Source organism: Nerophis ophidion, linkage group LG22 (genome assembly GCF_033978795.1).
Source record: "Nerophis ophidion isolate RoL-2023_Sa linkage group LG22, RoL_Noph_v1.0, whole genome shotgun sequence".
In the NCBI taxonomy this organism is placed as follows: Eukaryota; Metazoa; Chordata; class Actinopteri; order Syngnathiformes; family Syngnathidae; genus Nerophis; species Nerophis ophidion.
Genome location: NC_084632.1, coordinates 39,470,074 through 39,492,169, shown reverse-complemented (window position 1 = coordinate 39,492,169; position 22,096 = coordinate 39,470,074). Strand labels below are relative to the sequence as shown.

Genomic DNA, 22,096 nt, shown 5'->3' with positions numbered 1-22,096 from the left:
AGCCTGTTTCAGGGTTATAATATTGTTTTATTTTTCAATAAGTCTCTCAGTTGCTTTCCAGCAATAGTATTTCCAGCTCCAACCCAGTCTCTCCTCCTGGCTGCTGCTTATAACAGAGCGACAGGTGATTAGATAACAAGGCCCAGGTGGGCCCTCTACGCACCTCTCGCTGCAGGCCCGCAGGCCACGCCCCCTCCACAGTTAGCTTCAGGATAACAATGTAAATAACTTTTGACTCTTGCACTATTATGTTAGATCCACTATGGACTGGACTCTCACTATTATGTTAGATCCACTATGGACTGAACTCTCACTATTATGTTAGATCCACTATGGACTGGACTCTTACACTATTATGTTAGATCCACTATGGACTGGACTCTCACACTTATATTGGATCCACTATGGACTGGACTCTCACTATTATGTTAAATCCACAATGGACTAGAATCTCTCACTATTATGTTAGATCCACTATGGACAGGACTCTCACTATTATGTTAGATCCACTATGGACTGAACTCTCACTATTATGTTAAATCCACTATGGACTGGACTCTCACACTTATGTTGGATCCACGATGGACTGAACTCTCACTATTATGTTAAATCCACTATGGACAGGACTCTCACTATTATGTTAGATCCACTATGGACTGGACTCTCACTATTATGTTAGATCCACTATGGACTGGACTCTCACTATTATGTTAGATCCACTATGGACTGGACTCTCACTATTATGTTGGATCCACTATGGACTGGCCTCCCACTATTATGTTAGATTCACTACGGACTGGACTCTCACTATTATGTTAAATCCACTATGGACTGGACTCTCACTATTATGTTAGATCCACTATGGACTGGACTCTCACTATTATGTTAGATCCACTATGGACTGGACTCTCACTATTATGTTGGATCCACTATGGACTGGCCTCCCACTATTATGTTAGATTCACTACGGACTGGACTCTATGAAGAACGAGGCAATTTTTTCTGTTACAAATCACCTTTTGTCTTCCTGTCCCTCATAAAGATTGTGAACACTTGGCAAACAAAGGGAAGTTCCCCTCTAAGAGCCACACCACACACAAAAAAATGACATCAAATGGTGTGACTCCAGCAACATGAGACAAGTAGGACGATACATACCTCGACAGGGTGGATTTGGTGTCCATCCGTCTTTGGTGCACGTTAGTCTGGTGGCACCAGCAGTGGGTTTGTGTCCTCGGTTACATTGATACTCAACAGAAGTGTTCAACTTTATAACCTGTCCCCAGTACACGTTCCAGTACGATACAGTTTTGTCTCGGTGGTTTCTGCACGTAAATTCTAGAACAGAAGAAGACAAAAAGTATATTTAGTGACCGAGGTCCAGACCAGCATCATTGTTACCGGCTTTTGAAGGAAACCTTTGCTCTGACATGGTTATGTTTGAAGCAAGTTGCATACCCTGGCATACAGGTCTGATGGTCCATTTTCCGTTTTCTTGGCAGGTCGATACTACCGAGGTCTGCCGAGAGTTCAAAATCCAGAAGTTTTGTCCGCATGTGACTTTTACTTTGTCGCCAGGTATGAATACATTCATGGAATCAGGTTCATAGCTGGTTCCTTCGATGCTTGGCAGTGTCACTTTGCATTTTACAACTGTGAAAGAAGAAGGTCAAGTCATTACCACACTCATCCATCCAAGCCCAGACTTCAATCTCCCCAACCACTTTGTCCAGCTCTTCCCGGGGATCCCGAGGCGTTCCCAGGCCAGCCGGGAGACATAGTCTTCCCAACGTGTCCTGGGTCTTTCCCGTGGCCTCTACTGGTCGGACGTGCCCTAAACACCTCCCTAGGGAGGCGCTCGGTTGGCATCCTGACCAGATGCCCGAACCACCTCATCTGGCTCCTCTCCATGTGGAGGAGCAGCGGCTTTACTTTGAGCTCCTTCGGGACGGCAGAGCTTCGCACCCTATCTCTAAGGGAGAAACCCGCAAACCGGCGGAGGAAACTCGTTTCAGCCCCTTGTACCCGTGATCTTGTCCTTTGGGTCATAACCCAAAATTCATGACCATAGGTGAGGATGGGAACGTAGATCGACCGGTAAATTGAGAGCTTTGCCTTCCGGCTCAGCTCCTTCTTCACCACAACGGATCGATACAGCGTCCAGATTACTGAAGACGCCGCACAGATCTCACGATCCACTCTTCCCTCACTCATGAACAAGACCCTGAGGTACTTGAAATCCTCCACTTAAGGCAGGGTCTCCTCCCCAACCCGGACATGGCACTCCACCTTTTCCCAGGTGAGAACCATGGGTCCTGGGTCTTCCCCGTGGCCTTTTACTGGTCGGACGTGCCCTAAACACCTCCCTAGGGAGGCGTTCGGGTGGAATCCTAAACAGATACCCGAACCACCTCATCTGGCTCCTCTCCATGTGGAGGAGCAGCTACTTTACTTTGAGCTCCTCACGGACGGCCGAGCTTCTCACCCTATCTCTAAGGGAGAGACCCACCACCCAGTGGAGGAAACTCGTTTCAGCCCCTAGTACCCGTGATCTTGTCCTTTCGGTCATAACCCAAAGCTCATGACCATAGGTGAGGATGGGAACGTAGATCGACCGGTAAATTGAGAGCTTTGCCTCCTGGCTTAGCTCCTTCTTCACCACAACGGATCGATACAGCGTCCAGATTACTGAAGACGCCGCACTGATCCTCCCCAACCCGGAGATGGCACTCCACCCTTTCCCAGGTGAGAACCATGGGTCCTGGGTCTTCTCGTGGCCTCTATTGGTCGGACGTGCCCGAAACACCTCCCTATGGAGGTGTTCGGGTGGCAGGAGCAGCGGCTTTACTTTGAGTTCCTCCCGGACGGCCAAGCTTCTCACCCTATCTCAAAGGGAGAGACCCACAAACCGGCGGAGGAAACTCGTTTCAGCCCCTTGTACCCGTGATCTTGTCCTTTCGGTGATAACCCAAAGCTTATGACCATAGGTGAGGATGGGAACGTAGATCGACCGGTAAATTGAGAGCTTTGCCTTCCGGCTCAGCTCCTTCTTCACCACAACGGATCGATACAGCGTCCGCATTACTGAAGACGCCGCAACGATCCGCCTCTCGATCTCACGATCCACTCTTCCCTCACTCGTGAACAAGACTACAAGGTACTTGAAATCCTCCACTTGGGGCAGAGTCTTCTCCCCAACCCGGAGATGGCACTCCACCTTTTCCCAGGTGAGAACCATGGGTCCTGGGTCTTCCCCGTGGCCTCTATTGGTCGGACGTGCCCGAAACACCTCCCTATGGAGGAGCAGCTACTTTACTTTGAACTCCTCCCTGATGGCAGAGCTTCTCACCCTATCTCTAAGGGAGAGCCCCACCACCCGGTGGAGGAAACTCGTTTCAGCCCCTTGTACCCGTGATCTTGTCGTTTCGGTCATAACCCAAAACTCATGACCATAGGTGAGGATGGGAATGTAGATCGACTGGTAAATTGGGAGCTTTGCCTCCTGGCTTAGCTCCTTCTTCATCACAACGGATCGATACAGCGTTCGCATTACTGAAGACGCCGTACCGATCCGCCTCTCGATCTCACGATCCACTCTTCCCTCACTCGTGAACAAGACTACAAGGTACTTGAAATCCTCCACTAGGGGCAGAGTCTCCTTCCCAACCCGGAGATGGCACTCCACCTTTTCCCGGGTGAGAACCATGGGTCCTGGGTCTTCCCCGTGGCCTTTTACTGGTCGGACGTGCCCTAAACACCTCCCTAGGGAGGCGTTCGGGTGGCATCCTGACCAGATGCCCGAACCACCTGATCTGGTTCCTCTCCATGTGGAGGAGCAGCTACTTTACTTTGAACTCCTCCCTGATGGCACCCTATCTCTAAGGGAGAACCCCGCAAACCGGCGGAGGAAACTCGTTTCAGCCCCTTGTACCCGTGATCTTGTCCTTTCGGTGATAACCTAAAGCTTATGACCATAGGTGAGGATGGGAACGTAGATCGACCGGTAAATTGAGATATTTGCCTTCCGGCTCAGCTCCTTCTTCACCACAAAGGATCGATACAGCGTCCGCATTACTGAAGACGCCGCAACGATCCACCTCTCGATCTCACGATCCACTCTTCCCTCACTCGTGAACAAGACTCTTAAGTACTTGAAATCCTCCACTTGGGGCAGGGTCTCCTCCCCAACCCGGAGATGGCACTCCACCTTTTCCCAGGTGAGAACCATGGGTCCTGGGTCTTCCCCGTGGCCTCTATTGGTCGGACGTGCCCTAAACACCTCCCTAGGGAGGCGCTCGGTTGGCATCCTGACCAGATGCCCGAACCACCTCATCTGGCTCCTCTCCATGTGGAGGAGCAGCGGCTTTACTTTGAACTCCTCCCGGATGGCAGAACTTCTCACCCTATCTCTAAGGGAGAGACCCACCACCCGGCGGAGGAAACTCGTTTCAGCCCCTTGTACCCGTGATCTTGTCCTTTTAGTCGTCAAGTAAACTTGAACTTACCTTCACATGAGGGTGCGGGACTCCACTCGGCTCTCAACCCGACCTTTGTGCATTTTGAAGGTCTCCCTTCGGCCTGTTTGTATTTTGGATTACACTGATAAAACAGGACTTCGTGCTCTTTGTACTCGTCGGTATTGCTTGGCACAAAGCCATTTTCGATGACTGGCGCTGGGCATTTGATCTCTGTGTATTAACGGAGAAAAACACAAGAATGAATAGAGCAACAAACAAAAATTTTACCAAACAAGGTAAGACCCTACGTACCACTGAAAAATTGTGATTAGGGTGATTAGGTTTCAACTGACGCAGTGATTTATGTTTAAAGGCCTACTGAAACCACGCAGTCTGATAGTTTATATATCAATGATGAAATATTAACATTGCAACACATGTTTACTAAATTGCAATTCTAAATTTCGTGCGGAAGTATCATGCTAAAACGTCGCGGTATGATGACGGGTGCGTGTGACGTCACGCATTGTAGAGGACATCTTGTTCCAGCACCGTTCCCAGCTATAAGTCGTCTGTTTTCATCGCATAATTCCGCAGTATTCTGGACATCTGCGTTGCTGAATCTTTTGCAATTTTCTAAATGAATAATGGAGACGTCAAAGAAGAAAGCTGTAGGTTAGAAGCGTTGCATTGCAACACAAACACAGTCGGTGTTTCATTGTTTACATTCCCGAAAGATGATTTTCTACTGTTATGCTCCTTCTTTCACTTTGTATCTGACTTTTTGGAGTGTGTATCCTGTATTAAAAACCGGTTGTCCTCAAATTTCCTTCCAATTAAAGGCCTACTGAAACCCACTACTACCAACCAAGCATTCTGATAGTTTATATATCAATGATGAAATATTAACATTGCAACACATGCCAAAACGGCCGGTTTAGTTTACTAAATTGCAATTTTAAATTTCGCGCGGAAGTATCATGCTAAAACGTCTCGGTATGATGACGCGTGCCCGTGATGTCACACATTGTAGAGGACATCTTGTTCCAGCACCGTTCCCAGCTATAAGTTGTCTGTTTTCATCTCATAATTCCACAGTATTCTGGACACCTGCGTTGCTGAATCTTTTGCAATTTTTTAAATGAATAATGGAGACGTCAAAGAAGAAAGCTGTAGGTTAGAAGCGTTGTATTGCGGCCGGCTTTAGCAACACAAGTCGGTGTTTTATTGTTTACATTCCCGAAAGATGACGGTGAAGCTTTACTATGGAACAGAGCGGTTAAGCCAACACGGTTGGATTGGACCACACACACACAAAGTACAGTGTATTATGCAGCGATCATTTCGGAAGCTCGTGTTTCGAAGAGGGTCCCTTGCGAAGGGCGGGGATGGGCGTCACCACCACCCGTCGACTGGGGCTGAAGAAAGGTGCGGCGCCGACCTTCAGGTTGTACAAGTACGACCATATTATCTCACTAAAATACTAGTGACACAATAAGCAGATAAGGGATTTTCCAGAATTATCCTAGTACATTTGTCTAATAACATCTGAATCGCTCCCACTGTATAGACTTATTTTATTTATTTTGAATTTTTTGTAGTCCTTCACTCTCACTTTCCTCATCCACAAATATTTCATCCTTGTTAAAATTAATGGGAAAATCGTTCTTTTCTCAGGCTGAATCGCTTTCGCTGCTGGTGGCCATGATTGCAAACAATGTTCAGATGTGAGGAGCTCCACAACCCGTGACGTCACGCGCACATCGTCTGCTACTTCCGGTACAGGCAAGGCTTTTTTATTAGCGACCAAAAGTTTCCAGAATTATCTTAGTAAATGTGTCTAATAACATCTGAATTTCTCCCATTGCCCTGTCTTATTTGTTTTTCTAGTCCTTCACTCTCACTTTCCTCATCCACGAATCTTTCATCCTCGCTCAAATTAATGGGGAAATCGTCGCTTTCTCAGGCTGAATCGCTCTCGCTGCTGGTGGCCATGATTGTAAACAATGTTCAGATGTGAGGAGCTCCACAACCTGTGACGTCACGCGCACATCGTCTGCTACAGGCAAGGGTTTTTTATTAGTGACCAAAAGTTTCCAGAATTATCCTAGTAAATGTGTCTAATAACATCTGAATCGCTCCCATTGCCCTGTCTTATTTTTTTTCTTTAGTCCTTCACTTTCACTTTCCTCATCCACGAATCTTTCATCCTCGCTCAAATTAATGGGGACATCGTGGCTTTCTCGGTCTGAATCGCTCTCGCTGCTGGTGGCCATGATTGTAAACAATGTTCAGATGTGAGGAGCTCCACAACCCGTGAAGTCACGCGCACATCCATATGAGTTGGAAATTGTGTTAGATGTAAATATAAACAGAATACAATGATTTGCAAATCATTTTCAACCCATATTCAGTTGAATATGCTACAAAGACAACATATTTGATGTTCAAACTGATTAACATATTTTTTTCCCGCAAATAATCATTAACTTTAGAATTTGATGCAAACAACACGTGACAAAGAAGTTGGGAAAGGTGGCAAAAAATACTGATTAAGCTTTACTATGCAAAGCGAAAGCCATTTATCAACAACATCCAGAAACGCCGCCGGCTTCTCTGGGCCAGAGATCATCTAAGATGGACTGATGCAAAGTGGAAAAGTGTTCTGTCGTCTGACGAGTCCACATTTCAAATTGCTTTTGGAAATATTCAACATCGTGTCATCCGGACCAAAGAGGAAGTGAACCATCCACGCAAAGTTCAAAAGCCAGCATCTGTGATGGTATGGGGGTGCATTAGTGCCCAAGGCATGGGTAACTTACACATCTGTGAAGGCACCATTAATGCTGAAAGGCACATACAGGTTTTGAAACAACATATGCTGCCATCTAAGCGCCGTCTTTTTCAGGGACGCCCCTGTTTATTTCAGCAAGACAATGCCAAGCCACATTCAGCATGTGTAAAACAGCATGGCTTCGTAAAAAAAGAGTGCGGGTACTTTCTTGGCCCGCCTGCAGTCCAGACATGTCTCCCATGGAAAATGTGTGGCGCATTATGAAGCGTAAAATACGACAGCGGAGAACCCGGATTGTTGAACGACTGAAGCTCTACATAAAACAAGAATGGGAAAGAATTCCACTTTCAAAACGTCAACAATTAGTTTCCTCAGTTCCCAAATGTTTATTGAGTGTTGTTAAAAGAAAAGGTGATGTAACACAGTGGTGAACATGCCCTTTCCCAACTACTTTGGCACGTGTTGCAGCCATGAGATTCTAAGTTAATTATTATTTGCAAAAAAAAAAAAAAAGCCACATTCAGCACTTGTTACAACAGCGTAGCTTCGTAAAAAAAGAGTGCAGGTACTTTCCTGGTCCAGACCTGTCTCCCATCGAAAATATGTGGCGCATTATGAAGCGTAAAATACGACGGCGGAGACCCCGGACTGTTGAACGACTGAAGCTCTACATAAAACTTTCCAAAGCTTCAACGATTCGTTTCCTCAGTTCCCAAACGTTTACTGAGTGTTGTTAAAAGAAAAGGTGGTGAACATGCCCTTTCCCAACTACTTTGGCACGTGTTGCAGCCATGAAATTCTAAGTTAGTTATTTTTTGCAAAAATAAAATAAAGTTTATGAGTTTGAACATCAAATATCTTGTCTTTGTAGTGCATTCAACTGAATATGGGTTGAAAATGATTTACAAATTCCGTTTATATTTACATCCAACACAATTTCCCAACTCATTTGGAAACGGGGTTTGTACCCTATGATTTTTTTGTTGAAATACAGCCAATTATGCAATTATTTAGAAAAGTACCGAAAAGTATCAAAAATCATTTTGCTATCGGGACAACGCTAGTGTGCAGTATCTCTCGGTCCAAAAAAATGTTTACATTCTGAACGTACCTTCGCATTTTGGAGGAGTGTTGCTCCATTTTCCGTTCTCGTCGCAGGACATCTCTGAAGACCCGATCAAGATTTCATTGCTCTTCTTGCAGCTGAACTGGAGCACGTTGCCAAAGTTGGCTTCTTCCGCGTCACCGATCACCTCCACGTTGTCTTCCACGTTGATCGCCGGGCAGTGGACCACTGACACAAAAACAGAGGGGTTGTCCCGAAAATAACCAAATGACACAAGAGAAACCACATGACTGTCGTCCACCACGCTGCGGCGTTTACCTTCACAGACCGGAATAGTACCACTCCATCCTTCCAGCACGCAACGTCGGTAGTTGGTGCGGCTGACCATTTGGTAACTGGAACACGAACAAAGCAGAAAATGCCAGAGTTTCACCTATGGGACTAGAAATTCTGTGGTTTGAATATAAAAGACCCCTTAAAGGCCTATTGAAACCCACTACTACCGACCACGCGGTCTGATAGTTTATATATCAATAAATCTAATTTTTTCCCAGCCCGATCCCAGCTATAAGTCCTCTGCTTAAATCGCATAATTCCACAGTATTCTGGACATCTGTGTTGCTGAATCTTTTGCAATTTGTTCAATGAATAATGGAGACGTCAAAGAAGAAAGCTGTAGGTGGGAAGCGGTGTATTTCAGCTGCTTTTAGCAACACAAACACAGCAGGTGTTTCATTGTTTACAAGGGGCGGCATGGCGTAGTGGGTAGAGCGGCTGTGCCAGAAACCTGAGGGTTGCAGGTTCGCTTCCCACCTATTGACATCCAAATCGCCGCCGTTGTGTCCTTGGGCAGGACACTTCACCCTTTGCCCCCGGTGCCGCTCACACCGGTGGATGAATGATGAATGAATGATTGGTGGTGGTCGGAGGGGCCGACCACCACCAATCAGGGCAGCTGTGGCTACTGATGTAGCTTACCACCACCAGGTGTGAATGAATAATGGGTTCCCACTTCTCTGTGAGCGCTTTGAGTATCTAACAATAGAAAAGCGCGATATGAATCTAATCCATTATTATTATTATCATTATTACATTCCCGAAGGTGACGCTTTACTATGGAACAGAGCGGTCAGAAAATGGTGGTAATAAGTCGGCTCTTACCGTCAAATAGGCAGCTGCGGACTCTCTTAATAAATAGATAAATGGGTTGTACTTGTATTGTGCTTTTCTACCTTCAAGGTACTCAAAGCGCTTTGACACTACTTCCACATTCACCCATTCCCGCACTGATGGAGGGAGCTGCCATGCAAGGCACTAACCAGCACCCATCAGGAGCAAGGGTGAAGTGTCTTGCTCAGGACACAACGGACGTGACGAGGTTGGTACTAGGTGGGGATTGAACCAGGGACCCTCGGGTAGCGCACGGCCACTCCCCTCCGACCGGCTGCCCCCGAACGTGGGATGCTTCCACCGTGGAGGAGGGGAAAAAAAAATGTCAGCCCGGCCCCAACGGCTGCCTTCGCTTCGCCTCGTCGAGAAACGTGGCTTCCCTCAGAGACACTGGCGGTCACCACACCCGTGGCCACACCCCTCCGACTTTCAGGTACGACCATATAATCTAACTAAAACACTAGCAACACAATAAGCAGATAAGGAATTTTCCAGAATTATCCTAGTAAATGTGTCTAATAACATCTGAATCGCTCCCATTGCCCTGTCTTTTTTTTTTTTCTATTCCTTCACTCTCACTTTCCTCATCCACAAATCTTTCATCCTCGCTCAAATTAATGGGGAAATCGTCGCTTTCTCTGTCCGAATCGCTCTCGCTGCTGGTGGCCATGATTGTAAACAATGTTCAAATGTGAGGGGCTCCACAACCCGTGACGTCACGCGCACATCGTCTGCTACTTCCGGTACAGGCAAGACTTATTTATTAGCCACCAAAAGTTTCCAGAATTATCCTAGTAAAAGTGTCTAATAACATCTGAATCGCTCCCACTGCCCTGTCTTTTTTTTTTTTTTTTCTAGTCTTTCACTCTCACTTTCCTCATCCACGAATCTTTCATCCTCGCTCAAATTAATGGGGAAATCGTCGCTTTCTCGGTCCGAATCGCTCTTGCTGCTGGTGGCCATGATTATAAACAATGTTCAGATGTGAGGAGCTCCACAACCCGTGACGTCACACGCACATCGTCTGCTACTTCCGGTACAGGCAAGACTTATTTATTAGCCACCAAAAGTTTCCAGAATTATCCTAGTAAATGTGTCTAATAACATCTGAATTTGCTCCCATTGCCCTGTCTTATTTTTTGTTTCTAGTCCTTCACTCTCACTTTCCTCATCCACGAATCTTTCATCCTCGCTCAAATTAATGGGGAAATCGTCGCTTTCTCGGTCCGAATCGCTCTCGCTGCTGGTGGCCATGATTGTAAACAATGTTCAGATGTGAGGAGCTCCACAACCCGTGACATCACGCGCACATCGTCTGCTACTTCTGGTACAGGCAAGGCTTATTTACTAGCGACCAAAAGTTTCCAGAATTATCCTAGTAAATGTGTCTAATAACATCTGAATTGCTCCCATTGCCCTGTCTTATTTTTTGTTTCTAGTCCTTCACTCTCACTTTCCTCATCCACGAATCTTTCATCCTCGCTCAAATTAATGGGGAAATCGTCGCTTTCTCGGTCCGAATCGCTCTCGCTGCTGGTGGCCATGATTGTAAACAATGTTCAGATGTGAGGAGCTCCACAACCCGTGACGTCACACGCACATCGTCTGCTACTTCCGGTACAGGCAAGGCTTTTTTACTAGCGACCAAAAGTTGCAAACTTTATCGTCGATGTTCTCTAGTAAATCCTTTCAGCAAAAATATGGCAATATCGCAAAATGATCAAGTATGACACATAGAATGGACCTGCTATCCCTGTTTAAATAAGAACATTTCATTTCAGTAGGCCTTTAAATATTGAAGTTTATTGAACTAAATTTTTTTTTTGCTTTTTTTTTTACCCTTTGTGGCAGGTGTACTTGACTTGCGAGCCAAAGACGAAATCATCGCCCAGCTCCAGATGGAAATCCGCAAACTGGGCCTCACCGGGGTGACCGCATGGCCGTGCTTGAAAAGAGAGAACAGGTGAGACGGAATGGAACTCGTCATTTAACTAGAAAGAGGTCATTCCGGAAGGAATTGCGTTTGAATGCTCCAATGCTGAAGTTGAAGTGAAATGCTGAAGTTAGAATTGTTTAAAACGGGCTTAGAAATAATGAAGTAGTGGATGGTATTAGGGAAATTTGGGAAAAAATGGGAATTTTTGTGAAATTGGAAAAGGGTAGTTTGAATTTTCAGAATGGTGGAATGTGTCAAAGGTGGAATGGTTTGAAATAATTTCGATCGGGATTTCCCAAACATTTGGGGAAAGGCGACCTGGACTGAGGTGTTTATTGAAAAATAAACAAAGTCAAACTGCTCGAAGTCATGTCCTTCCTTGGTGGTCCATGGAACCCACAAGACGACGGCTTTGAGACCATCCAGAATGGTGAAAGTGTCAAAGGTGGAATGGTTTGGAATGGGAAATATGTCCTAATAATGTCGATGGGGATTTCCAAAACATTTGGGAAATTTCAAGAAAAGCAAGAATTTCTTTTGAAAATGCTACAAAACTTTGAATGGTCTGAATGAGCTGAAATGGTTGGTGTTGACATTTTCTAAATCGGTCGGGGAATGTTGAAGTAGTCACATGTTGAATTGAGAAATGGTATTATGGAATTCCTGGAATTTCGGGATTTTTTTTTTAACTTGGAAAGGGGGTAGTTTGATGTGGAGAGGCGGAGGCGACGAAGATGGCGACGAGGAGGCGGAGATGGCGAGCGAGCGGCGAGGCGGGGGGGTGGAGGGCGTGCCAGGAGCGACGCCACAAGCGAGATCAGGTGCGTGGATCAAGCACCTGGATAAAATTAACGAAACCTTTCACACTGTTAAAAAGGGCGGCAGCTGTGAACGGGAGGGGGAGAGGATCAGGAGTGCAGCTGACGCAGAGCAAGAGAGGAGGAGAGCCAAAGACAGACAAGGAGCGAGCGGAAAAAAGGAGCGGAAAGGCGACCTGGACTGAGGCGTTTATTGAAAAATAAACAAAGTCAAACTGCTCGAAGTCATGTCCTTCCTTGGTGGTCCATGGAACCCAGAAGACGACGGCTTGAGACGGTCACATTTGAATTTCCAGAATTGTGAAAGTGGAATGGTGTGGAATGGGAAAAATGTCCTAATAATGTCGATGGGAATTTCCAAAACATTTGGGAATTTCGGTCAAAGCCGGAATTAAAAAAATGGTACAAAACTTGAATGGTCTGAATGAGTTGAAACGGTCGGTGTTAAAATTTTCCAAATCCGTTGAGAAATGTTGAAGTAGGAACGTGTTGAATTGAGGAATTGTATTACGGAATTCTTGGAATTTTGGGAAAACCAGGAATTTTTTTGCACTCGGAAAAAAGGGTAGTTTAAATTTCCAGAATGGTGGAATATGTCAAAGGTGGAATGGTTGAAGAATGTGGGAATTGTGTAAGTTTGAAAAATGTCCAATTAATTTCAATGGGAATTTCCACAACATTTGGGAATTTCTGGAAAAGCGGGAATTTTTTTGGGAATGGTCTGAATGAGTTGAAACGGTTGTTGTTAAACATTTACAAATCGGTCGAGAAATATTTTTAGTAGTAACTTGTTGACTTGAGAAATTACATTATGGAATTTCGGGAAAACCGGGAATTTTTTGGAACTTGGAAACAGGGGTAGTTTGAATTTCCAGAATGGTGGAATGTGTCAAAGGTGGAATGGTTTGAACGGGTTAAAGAATGTGGGAATTGTGTAAGTTTGAAAAATGTCCAATTAATTTCCAAAACGTTTGGGAATTTCGGGAAAAGAGGCAATTTTCTTTTAAACTGGTACAAAACTTTGAATGGTCTGAATGAGTTGAAATGGTTGGTGTTGAAATTTTCCAAAATTGGTCGAGAAATGTTAAAGTAGTAACATGTTGAATTGAAACATTTTAGTACAGAATTTACGGAAAAAAAACAGGAATTTTTCTGAACTTGGAAAAAAGGGTAGTTTGAATTTCCAGAATGGTGGAATGTGTCAAAACTGGAAGCCATCTCTTCCTGAGGGCGTTTCAGTGTTATAACTTCACCTTTATCTTTAGTTTTCAAGCCAAAATGCGTCCGTTCTCCCTTTTCTGGCTACACACTGTGTCTGCATGTAAGTACTCAGTAATTGTGCACTGCCGAACATGCTCATCTGCTCGTAAACCAGCGCAGGGGAGGGAGGGTGGGTGGGGGAGCGTGCCAGGAGCGACGCCACAAGCGAGATCAGGTGCGTGGATCGAGCATCTGGATAAAATTAATGAAACCTTTCACACTGTTAAAAAGGGCGGCAGCTGTGAACGGGAGGGGGAGAGGATCAGGAGTGCAGCTGACGCAGAGCAAGAGAGGAGGAGAGCCAAAGACAGACAAGGAGCGAGCGGAAAAAAGGAGCGGAAAGGCGACCTGGACTGAGGTGTTTATTGAAAAATAAACAAAGTCAAACTGCTCGAAGTCATGTCCTTCCTTGGTGGTCCATGGAACCCAGAAGACGACGGCTTGAGACGGTCACATTTGAATTTCCAGAATTGTGAAAGTGGAATGGTGTGGAATGGGAAAAATGTCCTAATAATGTTGATGGGAATTTCCAAAACATTTGGGAATTTCGGTCCAAAAAAATGGTACAAAACTTGAATGGTCTGAATGAGTTCAAACGGTCGGTGTTAAAATTTTCCAAATCCGTTGAGAAATGTTGAAGTAGGAACGTGTTGAATTGAGGAATTGTATTACGGAATTCTTGGAATTTTGGGAAAACCAGGAATTTTTTTTTGCACTCGGAAAAAAGGGTAGTTTAAATTTCCAGAATTGTGGAATATGTCAAAGGTGGAATGGTTGAAGAATTTGGGAATTGTGTAAGTTTGAAAAATGTCCAATTAATTTCGATGGGGATTTCCACAACATTTGGGAATTTCTGGAAAAGCGGGAATTTTTTTTGGAATGGTCTGAATGAGTTGAAATGGTTGGTGTTAAACATTTACAAATCGGTCGAGAAATATTTTTAGTAGTAACATGTTGACTTGAAAAATTGCATTACGGAATTTCGGGAAAACCTGGAATTTTTTGTGGGAATTGTGTAAGTTTGAAAAATGTCCAATTAATTTCGATTGGAATTTCCAAAACGTTTGGGAATTTCGGGAAAAGAGGCAATTTTCTTTTAAACTGGTACAAAACTTTGAATGGTCTGAATGAGTTGAAATGGTTGGTGTTGAAATTTTCCAAAATTGGTCGAGAAATGTTAAAGTAGTAACATGTTGAATTGAAAAATTTTAGTACAGAATTTACGGAAAAAAAACAGGAATTTTTCTGAACTTGGAAAAAAGGGTAGTTTGAATTTCCAGAATGGTGGAATGTGTCAAAACTGGAAGCCATCTCTTCCTGAGGGCGTTTCAGTGTTATAACTTCACCTTTATCTTTAGTTTTCAAGCCAAAATGCGTCCGTTCTCCCTTTTCTGGCTACACACTGTGTCTGCATGTAAGTACTCAGTAATTGTGCACTGCCGAACATGCTCATCTGCTCGTAAACCAGCACAGGGGAGGGAGGGTGGGTGGGGGAGCGTGCCAGGAGCGACGCCACAAGCGAGATTAGGTGCGTGGATCAAGCACCTGGATAAAATTAACGAAACCTTTCACACTGTTAAAAAGGGCGGCAGCTGTGAACGGGAGGGGGAGAGGAGCAGGAGTGCAGCTGACGCAGAGCAAGAGAGGAGGAGAGCCAAAGACAGACAAAGAGCGAGTGGAAAAAAGGAGCGGGAAGGCGACCTGGACTGAGGTGTTTATTGAGAAATAAACAAAGTCAAACTGCTCGAAGTCATGTCCTTCCTTGGTGGTCCATGGAACCCAGAAGACGACGGCTTGAGACCGTCACATTTGAATTTCCAGAATTGTGAAAGTGGAATGGTGTGGAATGGGAAAAATGTCCCAATAATGTCGATGGGAATTTCCAAAACATTTGGGAATTTCGGTCAAAGCCGGAATTAAAAAAAAAAAAATGGCACAAAACTTGAATGGTCTGAATGAGTTGAAACGGTCGGTGTTAAAATTTTCCAAATCCGTTGAGAAATGTTGAAGTAGGAACGTGTTGAATTGAGGAATTGTATTACGGAATTCTTGGAATTTTGGGAAAACCAGGAATTTTTTTTTGCACTCGGAAAAAAGGGTAGTTTAAATTTCCAGAATGGTGGAATATGTCAAAGGTGGAATGATTGAAGAATGTGGGAATTGTGTAAGTTTGAAAAATGTCCAATTAATTTCGATGGGGATTTCCACAACATTTGGGAATTTCTGGAAAAGCGGGAATTTTTTTGGGAATGGTCTGAATGAGTTGAAATGGTTGGTGTTAAACATTTACAAATCGGTCGAGAAATATTTTTAGTAGTAACATGTTGACTTGAAAAATTGCATTACGGAATTTCGGGAAAACCTGGGATTTTTTGTGGGAATTGTGTAAGTTTGAAAAATGTCCAATTAATTTCGATTGGAATTTCCAAAACGTTTGGGAATTTCGGGAAAAGAGGCAATTTTCTTTTAAACTGGTACACAACTTTGAATGGTCTGAATGAGTTGAAATGGTTGGTGTTGAAATTTTCCAAAATTGGTCGAGAAATGTTAAAGTAGTAACATGTTGAATTGAAAAATTTTAGTACAGAATTTACGGAAAAAAATCAGGAATTTTTCTGAACTTGGAAAAAAGGGTAGTTTGAATTTCCAGAATGGTGGAATGTGTCAAAACTGGAAGCCATCTCTTCCTGAGGGCGTTTCAGTGTTATAACTTCACCTTTATCTTTAGTTTTCAAGCCAAAATGCGTCCGTTCTCCCTTTTCTGGCTACACACTGTGTCTGCATGTAAGTACTCAGTAATTGTGCACTGCCGAACATGCTCATCTGATCGTAAACCAGCGCAGGGGAGGGTGGGTGGGTGAGGGGGGGCGTGCCAGGAGCGACGCCACAAGCGAGATCAGGTGCGTGGATCAAGCACCTGGATAAAATTAACGAAACCTTTCACACTGTTAAAAAGGGCGGCAGCTGTGAACGGGAGGGGGAGAGGAGCAGGAGTGCAGCTGACGCAGAGCAAGAGAGGAGGAGAGCCAAAGACAGACAAGGAGCGAGCGGAAAAAAGGAGCGGAAAGGCGACCTGGACTGAGGTGTTTATTGAAAAATAAACAAAGTCCAACTGCTTGAAGTCATGTCCTTCCTTGGTGGTCCATGGAACCCAGAAGACGACGGCTTGAGACCGGTACTTTTCAGAGGCGGTATAGTACCGAATACGATTCATTAGTATCACGTTACAACGCTAAAAACTAATAATACTAATAATTACTGATAATTAGAAGGAAAGAGCATTAAAAGCGGATAATTCGTCAGCATTGGACAAAGTTGCGAGCTTGTGCATGATTCACTGGGATTGGATGGATTTGCATGAATTTGCAAAATCCTTGAGGGACCTAGCATTTTTATGTCATGTGCGAATTAAATCATTCAGCTACACACAAGTCAAAGTGTCAAAAAAACTACAAAATAACTTCTTGTTACTGAAATGTTCGGCTCCATTTGTTGAGTTACACATCTCAGTAATATTCATGTCCTTGTTTAAGAGAAAATAGCTACCTGGTCTTCTCACATAATGATACATTCGACACATCAATCCTGGTGTTCATGACATAACACAACATGCACTTTGTCATTTTTCATGTATGGATGCAGAAAGAGGGAGTAGAACCACAGGTGCTGACTTACGCTGGCATTTAGTGCCACGAAACTGCCACTGGCCATTATTGCAGATGAGTTTGAAGAATCCGCTGTGGCCAACAGCACAGGGCACTCTCACCTGCTGCTGACTTTGGTAAGTGGCTTCCAAACCTGTTGTGTCGAAGTTGGAGTCAAACATGGGACCCTTGATAAAATCTTCAAGAGTGCATTCTGTGTGTGGGGAAGAAAAGTCAAATTATTCGTCAAATTGAAATGGAACACAAAGCAAATGAGACATTTTTTATTGGGGTCTTACCTTGACATTTAATGAAGGTCAGCGCATGCATCCATAATAATAGAACACAGCTTTGACTTATTGTGTTCATTTTCCGTTCCTCTGAAACACAACTGAAACAAAAAGTGTTTCTCAATGATTGACAACACACTAAAACATGTTGGGTGAAACATGAACCCAATTTTAAACCCAACTGCTGGTTCAGAAAAGATTGAACCCCTAATTGGAGTTATTTTAACTCAACATTTTGGGTTAAATGTTTTCAACCCAAGTTTTGCGTTGGATTATTTAACCCAAAAGTTAAGTTACGCTAACTCAATGTTGGTTGATTCATAACCCAACTATTGGGTTGAATTTATTTAGCCCAAAAGTTGAGTTACGCTAACTCACTGTTGGTTGATTCATAATCCAACTGTTGGGTTGAATTTCTGTAACCCAAAAGATAAGTTATGTTAACATAATGTCTGTTGATTCATAACCCAACTATTGGGTTGAATTTATGTAACCCAAAAGTTGAGTTATGCTAACTCAATTTTGGTTGATTCATAACCCAACTATTGGGTTGAATTGATGTAACCCAAAAGTTGACTTACACTAACTCAAATTTGGTTGATTCATAACCCAAATATTGGGTGGAATTTATTCAACACAAAAGTTGACTTACACAAACTCAATGTTGGTTGAGTCATAACCCAACTATTGGGTTAAATTCATTTACCCCCAAAAGTTGAGTTATGCTAACTCAATGTTGGTTGAATCGTAACCCAACTATTGGGTTACATTTCTTTAACACAAAAGTTGAGTTATGCTAACTCAATGTTGGTTCATTCATAACCCAGCTATTGGGTTGAATTTATCAAACACAAAAGTTGAGTTATGCTAACTCAATGTAGGTTGATTCGTAACCAAACTATTGGGTTGAATTTATTCAACACAAAAGTTGAGTTTTGCTAACTCACTGTTGATTGATTTATAACCCAAGTATTGGGTTGAATTCACTTAACAGAAAAGTTGAGTTTTGCTAACTCAATGTGTGTTGATTTACAACCCAACTATTGGGTTGAATTTATTTAGCCCAAAAGTTGAGTTACGCTAACTCACTGTTGGTTGATTCATAACCCAACTATTGGGTTGAATTTATGTAACCCAAAAGATAAGTTATGTTAACACAATGTTGGTTGATTCATAACTCAACTATTGGGTTGAATTTCTTTAACCCAAAAGATAAGTTATGTTAACACAATGTTGGTTGATTCATAACCCAACTATTGGGTTGAATTTATGTAACCCAAAAGTTGAGTTATGCTAACTCAATTTTGGTTGATTCATAACCCAAATATTGGGTTGAATTTATTCAACACAAAAGTTGACTTACACTAACTCAATGTTGGTTGAGTCATAACCCAACTATTGGGTTACATTTCTTTAACACAAAAGTTGAGTTATGCTAACTCAATGTTGGTTCATTCATAACCCAACTATTGGGTTGAATTTATTAAACACAAAAGTTGAGTTATGCTAACTCAATGTAGGTTGATTCGTAACCAAACTATTGGGTTGAATTTTTTCAACACAAAAGTTGAGTTTTGCTAACTCACTGTTGATTGATTTATAACCCAAGTATTGGGTTGAATTCACTTAACAGAAAAGTTGAGTTTTGCTAACTCAATGTTGGTTGATTCATAACCCAACAATTGGATTTCATTTATTTTACACAAAAGTTGAGTTACCCTAACTCATTGTTGGTTGATTCATAACCCATATTTTGGGTTGAATTTATTTAACACAAATGTTGAGTTACGCTAACTCACTGTTGGTTGATGCATGACCCAACTATTTAACACAAAAGTTGAGTTATGCCAACTCAATGTTGGTTCATTCATAACCCAACTATTGGGTTGAATTAATGTAACACAAAAGTTGAGTTTTCTAACTCACTGTTGATTGATTCATAACCCAAGTATTGGGTTGAATTCATTTAACACAAAAGTTCAGTTACGCTAACTCAGTGTTGGTTGATTCATAACCCAACTATTGGGTTTAATTTATTTTACACATAGTTGAGTTACCCTAACTCAATATTGGTTGATTCATAACCCATATATTGGGTCGAATTTATTTAACACAAACGTTGAATTACGCTAACTGAATGTTGGTTCATTCATAACCCAACTATTGGGTTGAATTTATTCAACACAAAAGTTGAATTATGCTAACTCACTGTTGGTTGATTCATAACCCAACTATTGGGTTGAATTTATTTAACACAAACACCGAGTTATGCCAACTAGAATGTTGGGTTATTCCAAACCCAACTATTGGGTTGCACAATTTAGCATTCCTTGACACAATAGTTTGTGAAAAACTGCAAATTCTACAGCTGGTTTGTCGTACTCCTTCCCAACTCCTGATCAAAATTATTTTTATCTCATTAAAATTTCCACACGAGCAAGACATGAGTGACAATTTGTATTTTACATATTAGTTCTTTACACCATGCTCATATATTTTAATGTGTGGTTTTAAATACTGTTAATGAGATTAACCATTCATACAATTCCCTTCAGGAAAAATGTACTTTTTAAATAATAAAAAGAAGGCTTTTACCCAAAAATGCGTTCCTGATTGATTGATTGAGACTTTTATTAGTAGATTGCACAGTACAATTGACCATTAATCAATTTAATACTCATTGAAAAACAACCCAAAAATGGGTCATAGTTTTGAAAACCCAGAAAATTTAGTTCAAATAATACCCTTATAACCCAAAAATGGATATCTCTTCATAAAAATAAAACACAAAATCTAACCCAACACTCATAAATTGGGTTATTAAAATAACCCAGCATTTGTTTTTAGTGTGTAGCTTTAGTCTCACGGACCACAAGAGAGAACATGACCTATCCGACACATACATCCAGCTCACCTTTTAATGGCGCGTAAAATCCACAACCAAGTCTCAACTGTTCAGTTTTTTGTCCTGTCCATCCAATTCTGCCAAATAGAAGCTCACCATTCAAGTAGTCCTAACACGTCACAATATATAGAAAATATTCCTGTCAAGACTTGCTTACGTAGGACTGTTGGGTTTTGTTTGTTTTACCTTCCTGGTAATCATTTGCAGGGATCAATAATACAAACAAAATAAGCTCACTCGCAACTAATCAAAGTTCAGCAGTGGAGGAAATAAAATAAATATAGGCAAATATACTAAGTTCACGAAAAAGTTTGTAGAATTTTCCTAAAATAGTTGATTATTTTGGAAGTGTGTTATTATTATATTATTGTTCAGTAAGTGGTAGATTAATGTTGAAAAAAAAAAACAACGTAATATGAGGGTAATTCCAACTATTCAGGACTTGGTTGGTTAGGCAATTTAGTGTTTGTCCATCTTTCTCAACGTGGTTTTGGGACAACGTGTTTTGACTTTTGCCCACAAACATTCTTTTGACTCATTATTAGTGAGTCAGATAGTCAGTAAGTTCAGACTGAGAGCTGATCAACCATTTATTTACTGTGCTGAACTATGTTGGATCCACTATGGACTGGACTCTCACTATTATGTTAGATCCACTATGGACTGGACTCTCACTGTTATGTTAGATCCACTATGGAGTCTCACTATTATGTTAGATGCACTATGGACTAGACTCTCACTATTATGTTTGATCCACTATGGACTCTCACTATTATGTTGGATCCACTATGGACTGGACTCTCACTATTATGTTAGATCCACTATGGACTCTCACTATTATGTTATATCCACTATGGACTGGACTCTCACTATTATGTTAAATCCACTATGGACTGGACTCTCACTATTATGTTAGATCCACTATGGACTGGACTCTCACTATTATGTTAGATCCACTATGGACTGGACTCTCACTATTATGTTAGATCCACTATGGACTGGACTCTCACTATTATGTTAGATCCACTATGGACTGGACTCTCACTATTATGATAGATCCACTATGGACTGGACTCTCACTATTATGTTAGATCCACCATGGACTGGACTCTCACTATTATGTTGGATCCACTATGGACTGGACTCTCACTATTATGTTTGATCCACTATGGACTGGACTCTCACTATTATGTTTGATCCACTATGGACTGGACTCTCATTGTTATGTTAGATCCACTATGGACTGGACTCTCGCTATTATGTTAGATCCACTATGAACTGGACTCTCACTATTATGTTAGATCCACTATGGACTGGACTCTCACTATTATGTTAGATCCACTATGGACTGGACTCTCACTATTATGTTTGATCCACTATGGACTGGACTCTCACTATTATGTTGGATCCACGATGGACTGGACTCTCAGTATTATGTTAGATCCACTATGGACTGGACTCTCATTATTATGTTAGATCCACTATGGACTGGACTCTCACTATTATGTTAGATCCACTATGGACTGGACTCTCACTATTATGTTGGATCCACTATGGACTGGACTCTCACTATTATGTTAGACCCACTATGGACTGGACTCTCACTATTATTTTAGATCCACTATGGACTGGACTCTCACTATTGTGTTAGATCCACTATGGACTGGACTCTCACTAGTATGTGAGATCCACTATGGACTGGACTCTCTCACTATTATGTTAGATCCACTATGGACTGGACTCTCACTGTTATGTT

General features: G+C 42.5%; 1 protein-coding gene across 3 annotated transcripts in view; it reads right to left on the bottom strand.

Annotated features, from left to right (window-relative positions):
• The window catches only part of LOC133540843 (complement factor H-like), a 78,631-nt gene extending 58,133 nt beyond the window's left edge, over positions 1 to 20,498 (bottom strand). For 2 of the 3 annotated variants that reach the window (XM_061883809.1, XM_061883807.1), the window contains exons 1-9: positions 20,350 to 20,498; positions 17,445 to 17,536; positions 17,177 to 17,359; positions 11,327 to 11,432; positions 8,636 to 8,712; positions 8,363 to 8,545; positions 4,506 to 4,688; positions 1,459 to 1,653; positions 1,159 to 1,338 (exon numbers count right to left, since the gene is read on the bottom strand). In XM_061883809.1, the coding sequence (XP_061739793.1) occupies positions 1,159 to 1,338; positions 1,459 to 1,653; positions 4,506 to 4,688; positions 8,363 to 8,545; positions 8,636 to 8,712; positions 11,327 to 11,432; positions 17,177 to 17,359; positions 17,445 to 17,514 (1,177 nt within the window). In that variant the 5' untranslated portion in view covers positions 17,515 to 17,536; positions 20,350 to 20,498. The remainder of the gene's footprint in view (positions 1 to 1,158; positions 1,339 to 1,458; positions 1,654 to 4,505; positions 4,689 to 8,362; positions 8,546 to 8,635; positions 8,713 to 11,326; positions 11,433 to 17,176; positions 17,360 to 17,444; positions 17,537 to 20,349) is intronic. The other variant, XM_061883808.1, reaches the window with a different exon arrangement.
• Between the last annotated feature and the right edge of the window lie 1,598 nt (positions 20,499 to 22,096).